Source organism: Camelus bactrianus, chromosome 5 (genome assembly GCF_048773025.1).
Source record: "Camelus bactrianus isolate YW-2024 breed Bactrian camel chromosome 5, ASM4877302v1, whole genome shotgun sequence".
Classification (NCBI taxonomy): Eukaryota; Metazoa; Chordata; class Mammalia; order Artiodactyla; family Camelidae; genus Camelus; species Camelus bactrianus.
Genome location: NC_133543.1, coordinates 77549006 through 77568113, shown reverse-complemented (window position 1 = coordinate 77568113; position 19108 = coordinate 77549006). Strand labels below are relative to the sequence as shown.

At 42.4% G+C, this 19108-nt stretch overlaps 1 protein-coding gene across 3 annotated transcripts in view; it reads left to right on the top strand.

Annotated features, from left to right (window-relative positions):
• KIAA2012 (KIAA2012 ortholog) overlaps window positions 1-19108 on the top strand; it is a 109648-nt gene that overhangs the window by 66579 nt on the left and 23961 nt on the right. For all 3 annotated transcript variants that reach the window (XM_074364163.1, XM_074364164.1, XM_045507969.2), the window contains one exon: window positions 7663-7735. In XM_074364163.1, coding sequence (XP_074220264.1) covers window positions 7663-7735 — 73 coding nt within the window. The remainder of the gene's footprint in view (window positions 1-7662; window positions 7736-19108) is intronic.

The following is a 19108-nucleotide window of genomic DNA, read 5'->3' as shown; positions in this document are numbered from 1 at the left end:
GTTATATGTTTTTGTTCAGCAATTTTGGCACCATATTATAGAAGGACTGGGATGTAACCTAAGAACTCCGGATCAGCTGAGGTTAGGAGGGTGACCCACATGAGCTTGGAAGTCCCTGCAAGTCTACAGCACTGGCTAATGCCACCATCATGAGCCCCACGAGTGTTTGGTCTGTTCTCTGTTTCTGCCTTTCCTTGTCTCTTCTTATCAAAGGCCTGGGATGTTGTGCTCTGGGGCAGTGTGAGGGATCTGAGATCCTTCCATGCCAAGACTTGCTTTGTCATCACTAAAGCCCACTTTCCAGTCCACTCTTTTCAAGACTTTGTAACTCGGCCTGCTTCTTCATGAGACTCACAGGGACACACTCGGCTTTCTGACTCCCAGACCAGTCCTTGCTCCAAAGACCCCATCTTTTCTTGCAGATGTTCAGTGTTACCAGCTCTCCCTAAATAAACCTTCTTGTTGACATGGTAGCTCCTGGATTCTTAGGGATTGCCTTATGGAAAGACACAAATCTCAGGCTTGTACAGTAAAGGATGGAGAGTTCAAACCAAGAAGGGCACACAGGCCATCCAAGTGAGTCTACATGTTTCATTTGTGCATTTCCTGCCTGGTCACAGGACAGCTCATTCATTTTTACTTGGTGCGTGTAGGAAGCATTGTACATTTCAGGGGATGAGGATAGGAAATAAAAATATTGAAAAGGGAAACGGAAAGAGATATAAATAATCACAATTGCTAACATTACTGAACACTTACTCTGTGCCAGGCTCTAAGTTTTACATTCAAGAACTGATTTAACTCACAAAACTAACCTAAGAAGTAGGTAACATTACCCATTTTACAGATGAGAAAAATAAAGCATCGAGAAGTAAAATAGCCTCCTGAATGTCATACAGTTGGCATATGGCAGAAACAAGATTCTAAGTCAGGCCGCCCAGCTCCAGAGCCCATGTTTTCAACCATCTGCTATAAAGCTTCCCTGCAGACTCCAGCTGAGTCCTATCCAGTCAGAGGCTCTGCCTGCCAGGTTAGCTAAGCATCCAGCACAGCTCCTAGAAAATTCCATCCCTGAGCACTCATCCAGTCTGCTGTAGGAAGATCTTCTGACCCTACAGGACTCTGCCCTTCCCTTTAGACAGCATATGTGGAGCACCCACTGTGCATCAGACACCGTGCTAGGCACTGAGAATGCAGAGATGAGTCATCTCCACCCCTGGCCTTCCAAGGAGCCTATAATCTAAGAGGAAGATAAACACAGAAGCCGATAATATCAGCACAGTATTGTAGCAGAGGCAGGCCCAGGTTGCTATGGGAGAGACTCATTCATTTCTGTTATTACACATGGAATCCTCCTCCAGTTTAAGAACCTCTTTATAGCACTATTAGCTAACCTGTAATCAGGCTTCGATTTGGGGAAAAATGAGTGATCCAGAGTACATCTGGGTTCACATAAATATTGAACCGTGTTTTTTTAAAAATCCGTTTTTGAAAAAGAAATGGTAATTGATGAATAAATTAGGATAGAGATTTGATTTTTTTTCCCAGGAACTTTAATAAATTATCAGGGTTAGGTCGTGGTAGTGGGGAAGAAAATAGCAATCATGCCAATTAATGCCAGATACAGAATTGAATATGCGTGTACTCAACATTGACATCAAAGGGTATGTGTGTTATGCCCAGAAGATGTGAAGAATGAGAAATAAGCTTCCACCTCACAGTCATCACACAGGCAGTTATCACTTGGTGCCCTCAAAGAGGGCAGGGGAACCTGCCTGAAATCAAGTACTTTGAACAGTCCTTCCCCACTGCCCTCAGTTCAGGGCTAGTCCTGAGTTTTACTTATGCAGGCAGGTGCGCACATCCCACCAAGCAGAGGTTGGCTGTCACTGCCACTGAATCCTGTGGTTGTGTGTGGGAGAGACAGCATGGATTTCAGTGAGTGGAAGTAACAGGGAAAAAATGTTTCGCTCAAGACGTGTCCAAAGATGGAGTAGGCCCCACAGGAGGCAAGTTTTGGTGCCTAGACTCATTGAAATCTGTTTGTTTTTTTTAATTGAAGTATAGTTGATTTACAATGTTGTGTGGTGAACAGCATAGTGATTCAGTTTTATATATATATATATATATATATTCTTTTTCATTATAGGTTATTTCAAGATAATGGATATAATTCCCTGTGCTATACAATAAATCCTTGTTGCTTATCTATTTTATATATAGTAGTTTGTATCTGCTAATCCCAAACTCCTAATTTATCCCTCCCCACCCTCTTTCCCTTTGGTAACCATAAGTTTGTTTTCTATGTCTGTGAGTCTTTTTCTGTTTTGTAAATAAGTTCATTTGTGTCATTTCTTTTAGATCCTACATATAAGTGATATCATATGATATTTGTCTTTCTCTGTCTGACTTACTTCATTTGGTATTATAATCTCTAGGTCCACCCATGTTGCTGCAAATGGCATTATTTCATTCTTTTTTATGGCTGAGTAATATTCCGTTGTATCTTCTTTATCCAGTCATCTGTCGATGGACATTTAAGTTGCCTCCATGTATTGGCTATTGTAAATAATGCTGCTATGAACACTGGGGTGCATGTATCTTTTCCAATTGGAGTTTTCTCTGGATATATGCCGAGGAGTGGGATTGCTGTATCATAGGGTAACTATTTTCTGTTTTTTAAGGAATCTCCATTCTGTTCTTCATAGTGGCTGCACCAATTTACATTCCCACCAACAGTGTAGAAGTGTTCCCTATTCTCCACACCCTCTCCGGTACTTATCATTTGTGGAGTTTTGAATGATGGCCATTCTGACTGGTGTGAGGTGAAAGCTCATTGTAGTTTCGATTTGCATTTCTCTGATAGTGATAGTGAGCATCTTTTCGTGTGTCTATTGGCCATCTGGATGTCTTCATTGGAGAAATGCCTATTTAGGTCTTCTGCCCATTTTTTGATTGGGTTGTTTGTTTTTTGGTTTGGGGAGTTTTTTGTTATTGAATTGTATTAACTATTCATATATTCTAGAAGTTAAGCCCTTGTCAGTCTCATCATTTGCAAATATTTTCTCCCAGTCTGCAGGCTGTCTTTTCATTTTGTTTATGGTTTCCTTTGCTGTGCAAAATCTTTTAAGTTTAATTAGGTCCCATTTGTTTATGAAATTTGTTTTGTTGACCACTGGCAGGAGAGTTGTAGAGGAATCACAAGCCAGTTTCGAGATGCAATGATTCCAGGACACTTGAATGATACTTTTGCCAGGAAAAATATTCAGGGCATTGAGTCTGTTACAGTTACCAAAGAAAGAAGCCCCGGATTAAGTGGACTATTACCAATATTAAAGTATCTGACCAGTAGTTGGGAAGCTCTGGGTTTTCTCTAACTTTGAGTGACCTTGTAATGCTTCCAGGACTTGGCTTCCTTTTTAGTAAAAAGGAGATAATGATGCTGGGACCTCCATACCTGCCTGTCAACAGTAAGGTGAAAATTACACGAAATAATAATCTTCAAAGACTGTTCACATCTATAAAGTATTCTATTTATGAAGGAGAAAGGAAGAAACATTCATTGATCCCTGCTGAGGGCCAGGCCTCTCACATATAAATCCTTGTTTAATTTTCCCAACCCCCTTCCTGTTAAGTGTGAAGTTTCCCACTGTGCAGATGAGGAAACTGAGGATGGGCCAGATGAGATGACAAATGGTGACGTGCCTGCCAGCAGGGTGAACTAGGATTCAAAGCCATCAAACCCACAATACCTGATATTGATGAGGTCTATCTCTTCCATTCCTGAGAAGAATTTAATTGTACATCTTTGTTCTGGCTTCAGAACCCGGGAGAGGAGCTGACACTTAATAAAATAATAATATATTTTAATCTTAACAACACAAGATACCTTATGATTTTCGTAAGTCAGTTTTCTCTATTAAAGAATAAGTGTGGGACCTTATTAATACACAAGAAAAGTTGTATGACCTTGAAGTTGAAACTCAGAAATGAGATAGTGATTTCCTTCCATCACTAAGGAGACATCAAAAATAGTCATTTAGATGCAAATGTTACATGATACGTTACACAGAATTTCTGAATTTATTTTCCTAATTAAGCCTTTCAAGAACTCCGTACAAAATGTATCATTACTCCCATTTCACAGATGGAGAAGCTGAGGTTCAATGATAGGTCCTGCAGCACGGGGCTGACGGAAGCCCCACCTGTGGCTCCTGTATCCCCTGCTCCCTGCTCCTCCTGGCAGTTCCTTACAAAAGCCTGCTGTGGGCCAAGAGGTACCAGGCTTAGATCGGGGACTATGCATGAGGGTGAAGGGCAGAAATGGTGGAGGGTTCTCCAAGGACAGATGAGAACTTCAGGCCACTTGACCCAGCCCCTGTCAGTTGAAGAAACTGAGGCTCAGAGGTTAAGTACCTTGCATGATTTTTAAGGCATAAAGTGAAGGAGTCAGGGCTTCAGTATAGGCAGTCTGACTCCAGGATCTGCACCCCAACTGCTCAGGCCACTGTCTCTCATGTCTGGTTTTAGTGCTGCAGTTTGTGTTTACAAAGTGTTTGTTACTGGCCCCAGCCACCCTACCCCTCCCCAGCCCTATAATACCACACCATTGCCAGTGCTCTTTCTAAATACAGCTCAGTCATACCACTGGTTTGCTTGAAATTCTTTACCACGTCCCCATTGGCCTTCCAGTTAAATCCTGGCATCAAAGATGTATTTCTTTTATAAAGAGAAAAATACAACAAATGAATTTTTTTTTAACTCCAGACTGCAAGATGCAAGATCTGGCCCATGTCTGATTCACACTGTCCCTCACTGCAACCATGCCAGACTATCCCCCAACCAGCACATGCTACTTCCTCTGCGGGAACTGCCCTGCCTCCCCTTCCCTGCAAGACTCAGCACCATGTCCACTGGTAAACAAACCTTCCCAGCCTAATTTAGCTTCACCTCCCATGAGGTCCTGCAGAAATCTGTCATAGCCTGTCACAACATTTCTCACACTGCATTGCAACAGTGAGCTTTCTTGTCATTTCTCTACAAGTCAGTGAGCTTCTTACAAATAGATCTTTCAGCCTCGTGCCCCCAGTGCCCAGCACAATACCTGGCACACAACAGACACAGTAAATATTCATAAGCTGAATGAACAGATGAAGAGCAAATGACTTGGCCAGAATAACAGAGCTGGGATTTGAATTTCCAATCCTTCAGTTTGTTCTGTTCAATCACCAAGTATTATCACCTGTGTTTCAGTCATTGCCATTGCAACTTATGTTAAAAGTGACAGACAGCATTTTATTTAGTTTCAGTTTTTTTAATTCAAATTTTGAATCCAAAATATATTCAGGAGGTTTAACATTGGTTAAGTATAAGAGGGTATGTCTCCTAGCTGGATTCCCTCCCCCTTGGACACCACTGTTGCTGGTTTCCTGGGTAGCCTTCCTGAGTTGTAGCGGGTACATATAGGCCAATACAGAGAGATTTTTTTTATACACAGTTTAACACATTATACACATTGCTCACAGTATTTTTTTTTTACTTAATGTATCTTGGAGTTCTATCATCTAAAGAGATGCTTTTTTTAATTCTTATTTTTTTATTGAAGTGTAGTCGATTTACAATGTTAGTTTCAGGTGTATAGCAAAGCGATTCAGTTACACATATACATACATATATATACATTCAGATTCTTTTCCACTACAGCTCATTACAAGAAACTGAATATAGTTCCCTGTGCTATACAGCAAGTTCTTGGTGTTTATCTGTTTCATACATAGTAATGTGTATCTTTATCCTGAACTCCTAATCTACCCCTCCCCCTCCTCCCATAACCACAGTTTGTTTTCTGTGTGAGTAAAGAGATGCTTCTTAATGGTTGCATACTATTCACTGTATGAATTACCATACTTTATTTAAACCGCCCCCAATTGATGGTACATGTAGGTTGTTTCCAATTCGTTGTAATGAATGATTTTAGGTGTAAGTCTTTTCATATGTGTGTTCATATATGTAAAAAATGATAGTTTTTTGACACTTTTCTAAGCAATAGGCAAAATTTCAAATTAAGTTTATTTCTTACAGGGACTCATCAGAAGATTCTTTCCAAATTCCTCCCTCTTTCTGCCTTTGTCTCCCTATCTGCAAAATGAGAATATTTCTTGCCCTTGAAGGCTTCTAGCTGCTTGTTGTTAAGGCTGAAGGTTTATTTTTCTGGGCTTTGAAATTCTTCCAAAGGAGGAAACTTGTTTCTCCCTTTTAATCCAATTTCCTGTTAGACTAAAAGGATTTATAAACAGGATTTTTTAAAATGTATCTCTTTTCTAGTGTTCTAATTTAGCAGTTTACTAGACTGAGGCCATTTATCCTGCAATCATTTTTTTTAAACCTTTCCATTTATTCAAGGATGATTTTTTTTTACAGCATCAGAACAAATCTGCTTTGTCTCCAAAAGGAGAAATTCAGAAGAAAGAAAATACTTACCTGCTTTAGCCTTTTTTTACATCAGAATATCTCATCAGCTACAAACCCTAAGCTAACAAGTGAGAAACAAGCAGGGTAAAAAGCCATCAAGGGAGCAGAGAATTTCAAACACATTAGCAGATAATTGTCTCTTCCCAAAACAGCTTGGGTATTTGATAATAAAGTGGAAAATTGATTGTCACTAAAGGGTGAGGAACTTTAGTCCCAGGAGAGGCTTCTAGGGCCCTCAGATTCCTTCTCTACTGCTGAATTGAAGCTGTGGATTAATCAGAGATCCAGGTGACAAAGGCCAAGAGCTGGCCTCATTGGACTCCAGGGCTTTATTTGGGTCACTGACTCTACTGCCACGTGTCCTTGGCTACTGAAGAGCTGCTCTTCCAACCGTCTAGAGAAGATCCATGATTCTCAGTTCTGGCTGCATATTGGAGTCACTCAAGAAGCCTTAAAAATGCCCCACTTCCAGAAAGTCTGATTTTAACATTTGGGGTTCAGTCCTGGGGATCAATATTTTTTAAAGCTTCACAAATAATTCTGAAGTGCAGCCAGGGTTGAGGACCATTGTTATGGAGATTTCTGGGCAGTGGGGTTGCAGGCAGCTGGTGTGACTCAGAGAAAGAAGGAAGAGGGGATTCCATGTGATAAGAAACCCAATCCATGGTAATCCTGGAAACTGTGCAAAAGGCTAAGCTGATCCTTTTGCACCCTGCTTTAAATCCTCAGTGCCTTCCATTTGTTTTTAAGGAAAGACCAAAATCCTTAACCTATGTCCAAAGCCCTGAAGGTCTGACTCCTCCCTACTCTTCTCACTTCTCTCCATCTCTATGAGGGTTGCCCTGGATCTCCCTCAAGTCCCTGGAGCTACCTGCTGCCTCCCGCCAGCTGGCCTTGGCCTGTGACATTCGTCTCCCTGTGCACATCAGGCATGGAGCGCTGCTCAGATGGATGGGACCAGCCTCCCACAAGAGGAGGACCTAACAGTGCTCAGGCCACTGCTAAGCCCTCCTGGCTCTTCAGGCCTTTCACACTAGCCAGCAGGCTTCTTGGATGCTTAAGTTAAAATAAGTTGCCAAAAAAGAAGAGACAACCAAGAAAACTGGATTCCCTTTTACCAAAGGGCATGGACCCTGGGAGTGCTTGCATTTATTTTGTCTTATATGCTTTTTGTTGTTGTTAACCTAATAGGAAAGTGGAGATGAACTGGACTATCATGAAGAAGCAGGAGGACCCCTAACAGAAAATCATCTGGATGCTCAAGGTAGAGACAGCTGGGATGGGTTTTAAAATCTGATCGCCGTAATTGTGGGATGAACTTTGCACTTTTCAAAGATGTTGATGGGGAATGGCCTTTCCATTTCCTCTCAGGTCATGGGTTGAAAGTCAGAATACAGACTCTGGATGTGCTCTTAATGCATCACAAGCCAACTGATAATAACATGCTTTTATGTCCTTGGATTTATTGAAAGATTTCTTTCCTGCCAACAGCTGCAGATTGATGGAGGAGAGAGGAGCTTTTGGGGGGCATTACAAAAAGGTCCCTGGGCACCTCTACCTCTGTTTTTTTCTGCTTTCACAGGGCCTTGGACATGCAGGTGAGCGAGCTGAGGTTCCCTGCCTCATGGGATAGCATTCCAACAGAGGGGGGACGAGCATCTTTAGAGACCCAACCCCTATCACTCACAGCTCTGGGTAGTCAGTGCTGCTTGAGTGTAGCTTCCTCCAAAAATGATGCTGCATTTGATAATGATGATGGCTCTAGGAAACACTGGCCCCGGAACTGGGCTTTTTGGCATGGTTCATATTCTGATACCCTGAAGTAGACTCTAAGCTCTTCTCTGGGGGCACCTGGGCATGCCACATGCTGCAGTCAGCTTGGCCCAGGTAGCAGAGCTGGTCTTTATCTCACTGCTTCTTATGCAGGAGTGGAAACAGATGTGTGAGAGACTCTTGCATTTCAAGGACTGGATGCAGGGCCTGCCAACCCAGACTGCGCTTGTTGTTTGCCATACAAAGGCGTCCAGCAGAGGGAGCCAGTGAAGGCTGAAATCCAGCCTGTGCTCTGCTCTCTGAGCCATGTTCCCCAGCACTGGGCGCATCCACCCACAGGAGGCTCCTTTTCCTACTTGGCCCTTCTACTGGGGCACCTTTCTTTAAGTGACATAAGGTGTTCCATATAGGCTAGCAGCAGCAGATGCAAGCAAGAGTAGAGAGCCTGGGCTCTGGAGTTGGACTACCTCTGCCTTACCCTCTCCATGGTCAGCCTGAGTGTCCTCAGCTGAGGCTGCAAACAGTACTCCCCTCATAAGGTCGCATGAAGAATAAATGAAGTAATTCATGTACCATTGCCCTTTAATGAATATTAACTTCAACCTGGATATCACAATGGATAAGTATCTGCCCTCTCATGGTCACAGTTTACCAGTCTGTGAAATGACACCATGATTCTTCCTGTCCCATCTGGACCCCCAAAGGATGAGAGAGAGACCGTAGAACTCACTGGAGAGATAAATGTGCAAAGTCATGGATTTGGGATTTCACCCTAATTTGATCTTTTTCTGTTTATATCTTTAATTATTTCTTTCAATTAACATTCCAAAAACAATTAATTTTTATACTCATTTTAAAAGATTTCACTGCTTCTGGATATCAGACAATAAAATATTATGGTAGCTTGATCCCTGTGTTCAGTCAAACTTTTCAGCAAGGTTTCTGCTAACATAAGTGTCCTGCCACCTCCATTTTCAAAGCTGAATGACAGTAGCCAGGGAAATGCATTCCAGTCTTCAGATCTTCAATATCGTAAATCACATATCTAAATTGTGAACACTGATGAGGCTCCAAGGTCTTAGCCAAGTGCAGTGGAGCACAGAACACGGCCAAATGTAAGCAATGGCCAAGTCAGTCAGAATAGATTTCCTGTCTCCCGACAGAGGGACAGGCCGCGGCTGAGTTCCATAAAGGTTATTCCATCTTTAACACAGTGAAATATCACTGCAGAAAATTAAAGAAGGCATTTGCTTGTCCTGAATGATAAATGCTAATGTTTAAAAAAGGATTTCAAATCTTTGAAGGAAAAAAAAGGAGAGAGTGCCAAGGAATTTTTTTTTAACTATTTAAGGATCAGTTTTCCTCTCCTAGATCTTATGGCTAATTGTCAGGATTTTTTTCCTACTCTGAATTAAGTAGTGATCTACAGGGTTAATTATAAGCAATGAGGCCACGTCCAATGAGAATACCATGAGTCTTGGACTTGGTGAGAATACAGCATGCAAGTTTTCACAAGACAGGTCAAATCAGCAACCTCTAAATCAAAGAGAGTTTGGGAAATTGCTCTTGTTTTAAATATAAAACCTTTCCTTCCTCCTCTCTTTCCCACCCCCAAAGTCCAAGGAAAGAATTTCTATTCTTGTTTCAATTCTTATTTCCTAGGACAACAGTTCTCAAACCTCAGTGTGCATCAGAACCACCTGGAAGGCTTGATAAAAGAAATGTGTCTAGACTACACGTTCTGAGGTCACAGAATTTGCAATTTGATTAAGTTCCTCAGTGATTCTGAGGCTAGTGGTCCAGGGACCACACTTTGAGAACCACTGTCCTGGGCCTTGCTTTGAGGATTTATTTCTCTGAATTTGGCAGTGACTCAATTTAATCTATTACCTTGAAAACAATGGGGGGTGGAAGGATTGGAGGGCACTGCTGACGCAGCATCACAGTGATCAAGAGCATCTATTATCAAGTCTGAGTCCCTGAGTTCAAATCCTGGTTCCACCACTTAATAACTGTGTAACCTTGAGTAAGTTACCAAACTTCTCTGAGCATCTTTTTTCTTCATCTGTAAAATGGGGATGCTAATAGTACTTGTCTCGTGGGGTGGTTGTGACATAAAGGAGTTAATACATGTAATGCGTTTGTAAGAGTGCCTGGCACAGAGTAAGTGCTCACTAAAGGTTAGCTATTAGTCTCTTTCTTAAAAGCTTAATTTTGGTAGCCATCATTTGCATCTGATCAGGAGAGACTTGTTCTAAGTTGATAACATGATGTGACATGATGATTTCTTTACTCTCCAGATCAGGCTCAGTTGTGGGAAAGGGGTCAGATCGCTTGCCCTTGAGGGACTGATTGAGGCCCCTGTGTAAGTCCTTCTTTTGCTTCCATTCTGGGATGGGCGGCAGAACCAGTGTGAAAGAGGTTACGTTGCAGTGGTGACACCACCCCTTGGAATGCGGCAGAGCTTAAGATATTCTTAGGAGCTCTGAGGGATCTGGGGAGCCCTGCATGAGGGGGAGGGGTCCCTAGTGAGCAGCCTGAGACAATGGGGGGATCAAAGGGCAAAGGGCAAGTCTGACAGAAAACCTAGGGACCAAGGAGCCATTTATATTCTACCAGGATAAAAAGGTTCAGAGCATCATTGCTTTATGCAAGAGGCAGATGTGCAATACTTAGGATGCTGGTTCTAACAAAGGCCAAAATTAAGTGACTTCAAACAAGATGGAAGATTTATATCTCTCTCATGGAAAAGTCTAAGCTGGCAGGCAGGGGGTAGGACAGCTCTACTCCACAAGGCTGTCCAGGGGTCCAGGCTCCTCTCTTATCGTCTCTCTGCTCCCCTCCCCACCACCAGCCCCATATTACCCTGGTCTGCATGGTCAAAGCTGGCTCAGCGCCTCCCTCACCCTGCAGAACAGGAGAGAAAAAGTCAGTGCTGGGCCCACAGCTGCCTTTCAAGGGCACAATTCAGAAATTGCCCCTCTTCCACTTGTGCTCACATCCCGTTAGCCCCCCGAGCTACAGGAGAGGCTGGAAACCGAAGTCTCTTGCTGGGTGTCCATGTGCCAAGCTAAAACTTGAGGGGTCTGCCACCCAAAGGCAGAAGGGGGATGGACATTAGGTGGCAGTTAGCACCTCTGCCACATGTGGGCAGATGGCTCTGTCTTGCAGATGCTTTCCTACCTCGTGGAGTCAGAGTCACCACGGTGGGTCATTTCTCTCTTTGCTGCAAACACCGTGCATGTTTTAGCTGTCCCCTCTGTGACTGGCCTGAGAAGAGGAGCTGGAGTCTCCCTCTTTCCTCCACTGGTCTTTAGACTGCCAAAGGGAGAGCTAAAAATCATGATGCATTTGTGAATTGCCTGATAACATCTTAAAGTGCAAAGACTTCTGTAAGGCTTGGGCAGTGTCATTTCCACTGACTCTGACGGGAACTGCCTAAGGAGCCAGGCTCTCTTCTTTGAGAACAAGCCCCTTATTAGGAAGTGGCCACCACCAGCTGCTTTCCACTGCACTATCACTCGATGACGCTGCCACCTCCCCCAGAGCACTGAAGCCTAATTCAATTTCACACATACTTACTGGGCAACCGCTAAGTACCACTTTATAGCCCCACGTGTTATATATGTTTCTAGAAGGCGAGGACTGTGCCTTATTTAGCCAGGCTTACCAAATGTTCCATAAACAAACGCATGAATCAAATGAATGGAGGAATGGGTGCCTGAGTATTCAGGAGATTCAAAGATGGCAAAACCAAGTTTCCTGTCCTCAAGAGCTTACATTGAAGACTCGACTTCGGGCTTGGCATATTCCCTGTGAAGTCACAGTGCCTGCAGGGGTTAGTAAGGTCCCAGTCCTCCAAAAGGGTGCACTCAGACCCACAGCCACCAGCCAGGACCTGCCTCTCCACCAGAGACACAAAGGCAGCCAACAGGGGTGGAGGACGGCTACCTCTGATGGGGAAGATGAGCAGGTGAGGAGGGTGCTGGCTCTGTTGACATCTAGGTGAGTGGCCCGCTAGCCACCAGGCCTTCATTAATCTGACAAGACTGGTCTGATTAGGGGCTGGTGCACTAAGCAGTTACATCATAGAGCTGGAAGTTCCAGCCCTGGTTTTTGAGAGAATCACTGGTCTAGACCCTTTCTAGCTAGAACCTGGGGGCTTGTTAGAAATGCAGAATCTGGCATCTCACCTCAGACCTACCTATGCTTTAACAAGATCTTCAAGTGATCATATGCCCATTACTATTTGACAAACCCTGGAATAGACTCATTGAGGACACTGCATTTCGGATTTGAAAGACATGGGTTCTGTCACCAGCTCTGCCTTTGATTAGGCCCACAGTCTAGGGCATATCACTTCTCTGGCTGTGGATTCCTTTTCCATAAACCAGAGAGGTTGGGGTGGATAATCTCTCAGGCCCCATTCCACCCTCATGCTGTTTGCATCTATGACTCTCCCCGGCTTGTGCAGTGATCTGCAGCAGAGCCAGGACTAGGGCTGGGTCTCCTTCCCAAGCTTCTTCCACTATACCTGCTCCCAGGGAAAGCCAGCCCACCATTTCAGTATGTCCTTCATAAAGCTCTGACACCCAGGCACCCCTGGGAGGGCCCTGACCAGCAGCTGGTGAGTGAGAGCCCAGTGGGTCAAGATGAGAACACTGGCTTCACCATGGTGGTCCTGTACCAGCATGAGGCCTCAGTAAACCCACTAGTCTCTCTGGGCTTCCCTTTCTCATCTGAAAAATAACGAAATTGACCTTCCAATCCCTACGTCTCATTTTCTGTGATTCAATACCTTTGGGATTGTTTCTGTTAAGGGGGAAGAGCAGAATCCAGGGTTACCACTGAGATAGCTCCAAGTTCAGATAACAGGCTTAGGCCTTCTTAAGTTTTTAACCACTGACTGAATGAATGGAAATTTCCTTCATTTACTTAGCAACCATTTGCTGGTCCCCTACTAAGTGCCAGACCCTCTGTGGTTGAATAAGACACTCCTTATGGCGCTGCCACTCTACTAGAGGAGCCAGACATGTGTACAGATGGTTCCCACCATCTGTGTGTTCAACATGTTTAGTACTATGAGAGAACACAGGAAGGAAACTGATCCAGACCAGCATGGGAGGGACAGGGAAAGTCAGGGAGGGCTTCCTGGGGGAGGTGATGCCCAACGTAATGGAAAGAGTTTGCTGAACCCAGAATGCATTCTGAATCCATCAAGACAGGGGTGGTAGTTTACACTTACTGTGTGCCAGGCCCCAGGCTAAGCATTTTCTATAAATTGCTTAACTTTTAAAACAATCCTGTAAATAAAGAGCTCTTACTATCTCCATTTGCCAGATGAGAAAATTGAGGCACAGTGAGGTTAAGGAACATGTCCTTGGTCACAGAGCTGGGCAGAGGACGCTCTACAGCTGACTGATCTCCCAGACTGGGTCTGTAGAGATCACTTCTCTTGGCTGTTAACAGTTATCAAAAGGTGTGGTTGTCCATCTTGGAGTAGGTAGATGGGGAGAAAGCAGAACTGTCAAGAGGACATGGAGTAGAAATGCTTCTCTCTCCCTCTCCCTCTCTCCCTCTCTCCCTCTCTCTCTCTCTCTCATAAAGTGGAGAAACTGGAATGAAGAGAATCTTCAGGCAGTTTTTTCAAAAAGAAGAAAAAAGGGTGGCAAATCAAGGGAGAAGACGAAAGCAGTGTCTGTCTCCGCCAGGGCGGCGACGGAGCGCAGCTTCCCTCGTCCTCTCCTTTCCCCACCCCCCTCCTCCCTTCCCCCACCCCCTCCTCCCCCCTCCCCCTCCCCCCTCCCCCCTCCTCCCTCCCGCTCTCTCTCCACCCCTCCCCCCGCCAACTCCGCCCCCCTCCCTGCCCCAAGCCGGCGGCTCCTGGGCCCCCCCAACCTCCAGCCGGCGCCCGCTCACCCACCGGTGCCCGCCCGGCGCCGCCGCGCCGCCAGCGCGAGGCCGTCCCCACCTGTCGCCTCTGACGTCCGAGCTAAGAGAGCTCCTTGCAATGAGCTCGGGACTCCAGGCTCGGCTCCCCGAATGGTCCGTTCTCCAAGCCGCTTCTGTTAGTGTAGCTTGTGATGTCTCTACCCGTAGGGCCTCCTGCAGGTCCCAAGCCTGGGTGGAGACCCGTAGAGCTAGACGGCCTCAAAATCTGCGGGAACAGGCCGACTCAGACAGACTCCAGGGAGGAGGTGGGAGGCAGGCAAACGGGAAACACCCAGAAGTGCCAGCCAAACAATGTTAATGTCTCAATTTATAAAGGTTATCTTTTGACTACTCTTCCACACATAGTCACTTGAGTGGAGAAAAGGGAAGGAATTTTTGGCACTTACTCTTTTGACATTTTGTGTGTGTGTGTGTGTGTGTGTGTGCTTTTAGCTCATTTCATCCTCACCACAACCTTATGAGATCAAGTACATTATCCCTATTTCACAGATAAGGCAGTTGAGGCTCAGAGAGGTGAAGTAACTAGCCCAAGGTCACACAGCCAGTAGGTGGACTAGCTGAGATATGAACCCACGTTTCTATGACGCTAAGCTCCTGGGTCTTTAAGAGTTGTAAAGCCATCCATGTGTTTCTGATTAGGAAATAGTTACACTTCGGGGAAACACCACAAAATTATGGCAGTGTTTTTTTAAAGCCATCATGAAACTTGGAGATTATTTGGAACCTCTAGAAGTTATTTTATATTGTAGATAAAGGAAACTGAGGTCTGCAAGTCAATAGACTTATGCAAAACTGAAGCTAATTATTAAAACCAAGGTAAGGGGTCTCCCTCAACTCAGTGTCTGTAGGTGTTTAGTTCAATTTAGTTTGGTTTTGCAGGCATTTCCTCAGTAGCAGTTCCTGGCTCTGGGAATAAACAGCTCCAGAAGGAGCAAATATCATGACTACCCAATCTGCTCAAAGAAGTGAAGAGCAGCCTGTGTGGCAAAATTTCTCATAAAGCTGTGGAGAAAATCAAGAGACCAGAATTGTGTGCCCAGGAGTTGAGGCAGTGCCCCTGCACCAGAATCCACCACCTGGAAGGTGGTACCGCTACAAAGGGCCGCCTCACCATGTGGGTCGGGGCTCCTCCCTCCCAGAACTGCTCTGTGTGAGGCCGGCCGGGTCAGCAGACACCGCCAGGCTCTGCTGTCTGAAGCCCTGGTACTGTGCTCAGGATCGTCTGCTAGTTCTTAGCAGCCTAGATGACCTACACGTTCTATTACCCCTTTATTTGTCCTTCTGGAAAGTATTTCAAAGTTCTCCTCAGTAGTGGGATGTCACTCATCCTTAAGACTGTTTCAGGCTCCCTCTGCTCAGCCCAGGATGGAAACCCCAGGGAAGCCCTAGAATCCCAGAACACAGCTGTTGCCCCTTGATCCTGAAAATTCTCTTCACCTTCCAGAAAGTAAAGCTCATTTCTGACTTGAGAGGCAAATTCATCCAAACCAAAAAAGCAGTTGAAACAAGAGACAAGAACAACCTAAGAAAGAAAATTTATAGACCAATCTCACTTATGATCAAAGATGCAAAACTCCTAAATTAAACATTAGCCAACCAAATCCTTACATACACACACACACACACACACACACACACACACACCATTGACTGAATTCAGTTTATACCAGGAATTAAAAATGATGTAGAGGGGAGGGTATAGCTCAAATGGTAGAGCACATGCTTAGCATGCATGAGATCCTGGGTTCAATCCCCAGTACCTCCATTAAAGAAAAAAAATTAAATAAATTAACCTAATTACACACACGCGCACACACACACAAAGAAAGAAAAAGTTAAAAATGGTTTAACATTCAAAAATCTGTTTATATAATTCACATCTAGAGGTTAAAGGGGAAAAAACTTAGGGTCATTTCAGTACATGCAAAAGGAAAAATCAATTTATAAAATTCACCCATTCATGATTTAAAATGATCAAACTAGGAATAGAAGAGGATTTCCTGACTTTGATAAAAAGTAGCTACCAGAAGCCTGCAGTAAACCTCATAAAGGCAGAATTTTGGAAGCAGTCTCTTTAGGGGCAGGGCTAGGATAAGGACGCCCTCTATCATTGCTTCTATTTCAACATGTACAGGACAGTTGAGAAAGCAAAAAGAACAGAAAGGAAAAGGATAGAAAGGAGGAAATGACTGTCATTATTCTCAGACAATAGTATTCCTTAGATGGAAAATCTGAGGGCCACTAGAGACAAGCTATTAAAAGACAAACCATTAAAAAACAAACAAAAAAACTCAGCAAGGTTACTAAACATAGATCAATAAATAAAATTGTGGGAAAAAAAAGTGTTTGAAAACATAAAACACAATATATGATGCAATTTAAGAATAACTGTTACAATGGAAAACCTCAAACATACACACAGGTGGGCAGAACAGCACAGTGAATCCCACGTTCCCCTCTCCTGGCCGATATTGTTCACCATCATCTCCAATTTTTTCCTCCCTCCCAGATTATTTTGAAACAAATTCCATATACATTTGAATATATATCTCTAAAGGTCAAGAAAAGACTCTTCTGACATAAACATACTACCACTATTATACCTAAAAATGAGAACTATTCTTTAATATGATTGAATATCCAGTTTTTTCAATGTTCTAACTGCCTCATAATTATTAAAACTGTTTTGGAGTTTGTTTGCAATTGGTTGATATGGGCTTTGTATCCTTTCATTTACAGGTTTTTCTCCATTTCTTTTTCTTACTCTCTTCTAGTTTATTTTTAGGAAATTGGGGATCACTTGTTCTGTACATTTTCCCACAATCTAGATTTTGCTGCTTGTGCCCTCATAGTGTAGTTGAACATGTTTCTCTGTCTTCTATATTTTCTATAAGTTAGTACTTGGATCCAGAGACTTGATAAGATTCAGGTTTTGTTTTTCTTTTTGACAAGACCACTTCACGGAGGGCACTGTGTTCTTCCATCAGGAGACATAATGTTTGCTGGTCTCTTCACAGGGCCAGAAGCTACAGAGCCATTAATTCATTAGAGGTTGCAAAATAGCAGTATTGAAATTCTATCATTCATTCTTCACTTGTTCCTTGGGAAATTCCTACTAAAACAAAAAACTTTTTATTTTCTACTATTTAGTTATCTACTGGTACACTTTATATAGGAAGGAGGAAAATGTAATCTTTAAATATATATCAAATGAAAAAAAAGATGTGTGAGACTGTCATGAAGAAATTATAACATTTTATTAAATAAAAGTAGGCCTGAATAAATACAATGTTCTGTGTAATGCTATATATAATGTTCATAGATAGGAAGATGACAGTTCTCCCTAAATGAATCTATGCATTCATTTCCATTCCAATTTTTTAAATCCTTAATAGAGTTTCTGCTGGAACATGATAAGTTGATCCCAAAATCATAAAGATGAGCCCATGATAGCCATTACAATTTTAAAGAAAAAAAAGAGGAAGGGTTTGCCCAGCCAAAAATCACTTTAAGACTGTATGATACTGACTTAGGGACAGACAGCAGAGAATAGAGAATCCAGAAATAAATGTACCCGTATATGGAAATGATATATAGCAAAAGTGGCTTTATAAAATGGGGAAAGAATGAGCTATTATTCACTATATAATTTTGTGATAACTGGTTATCCAATTTTTTAATCCTTACCTCACAAAATATCAGGTGCATTCAGAATCTAAATATAAAAAAATAAAGTTCTTAAACTTTTAGAAGAAAATGTAGAATATGTTTATGAATTTGAGGAAAGCAAAATTTTCTTTCCCACGATTCAAAACACAAACCATAAAGAAAATTACTGACAAACTCAAAGATATTAAAATTTAAAGTTTTTGACAAGACAGCATAAAGTTAAAAGACAGATCACAAATTAGAAGATGATATCTGTAGTACATACAACTAACAAAGTATTAGTACCCAAAATGCAGCAAAAACTGCTACAAATAGAGGAAAGACAATCAACCCAAATTAAAAAATGGGTACAAGACATTAATAGATAATTAATAGATAAAGAAACATAAATAAATGATCGTTTATTTATTAGTCAAGCTTGCTACTAATCAGGAAAAATCAAATTAAAACAAAAAGAAATATCATTCCATATATATCAGATTAGCAAAAATTTTAAAGTTGTATACATCCATTATTGATGAGGAAGTGGAGTTTTAGAAATTCAGAGCAATTTGGAAATAACCAATAAATTGAAGGTGCATATAACTTGTAACCCCACAAGTTCATTGTCAGGTATACCTTAGGGAAACTTTTTCATATGTGAACAGCAATTCACTCAAGAAGGTTCACTGCAGCATTGTTTGTAATCACAAAAAATTGGAAATAATGGAAACAGCCATCAATGGCAAAATGGATAAGTTGTGATATGTTTATACAATGGAATAATGTATAGCAGTTTAAAAATAAATGAGTGGAAACACCATATATTAACGAGAATTAATACCTAAAACAAGATGTTAAGCAAAATAAAGCAAGTTGTAAAGTTATATAAATGATACTATTGATACATGTTTTAATATGTAAAATAATATGTGTTGTTTACAGGTGCACTTATATATGGTAAAGATATAAAAATAATTCATGAGGACTGTATAGGAGAGGAAAACTTTTCTTTGACCCTCTTAGAGTCCCTAGCTTGACCTGAAAATTAAACTGACCAAGACAGACTAACGGGAGAAAAGTACACTAATTTATCAGATATAAATTTTATGTGATACAGGAGCCTGCATAAGGAAAGGAAGACCTGAAGAAGTGGTTAAGCATGAGCATTTTTATACTAGGTGATGAAGAGTGGAAGGTTGTCGGAAAACGTGATAGGAAGAAAGGTATGAGCGAAGGGTGATAAACCAGGGAAATAGCAAGG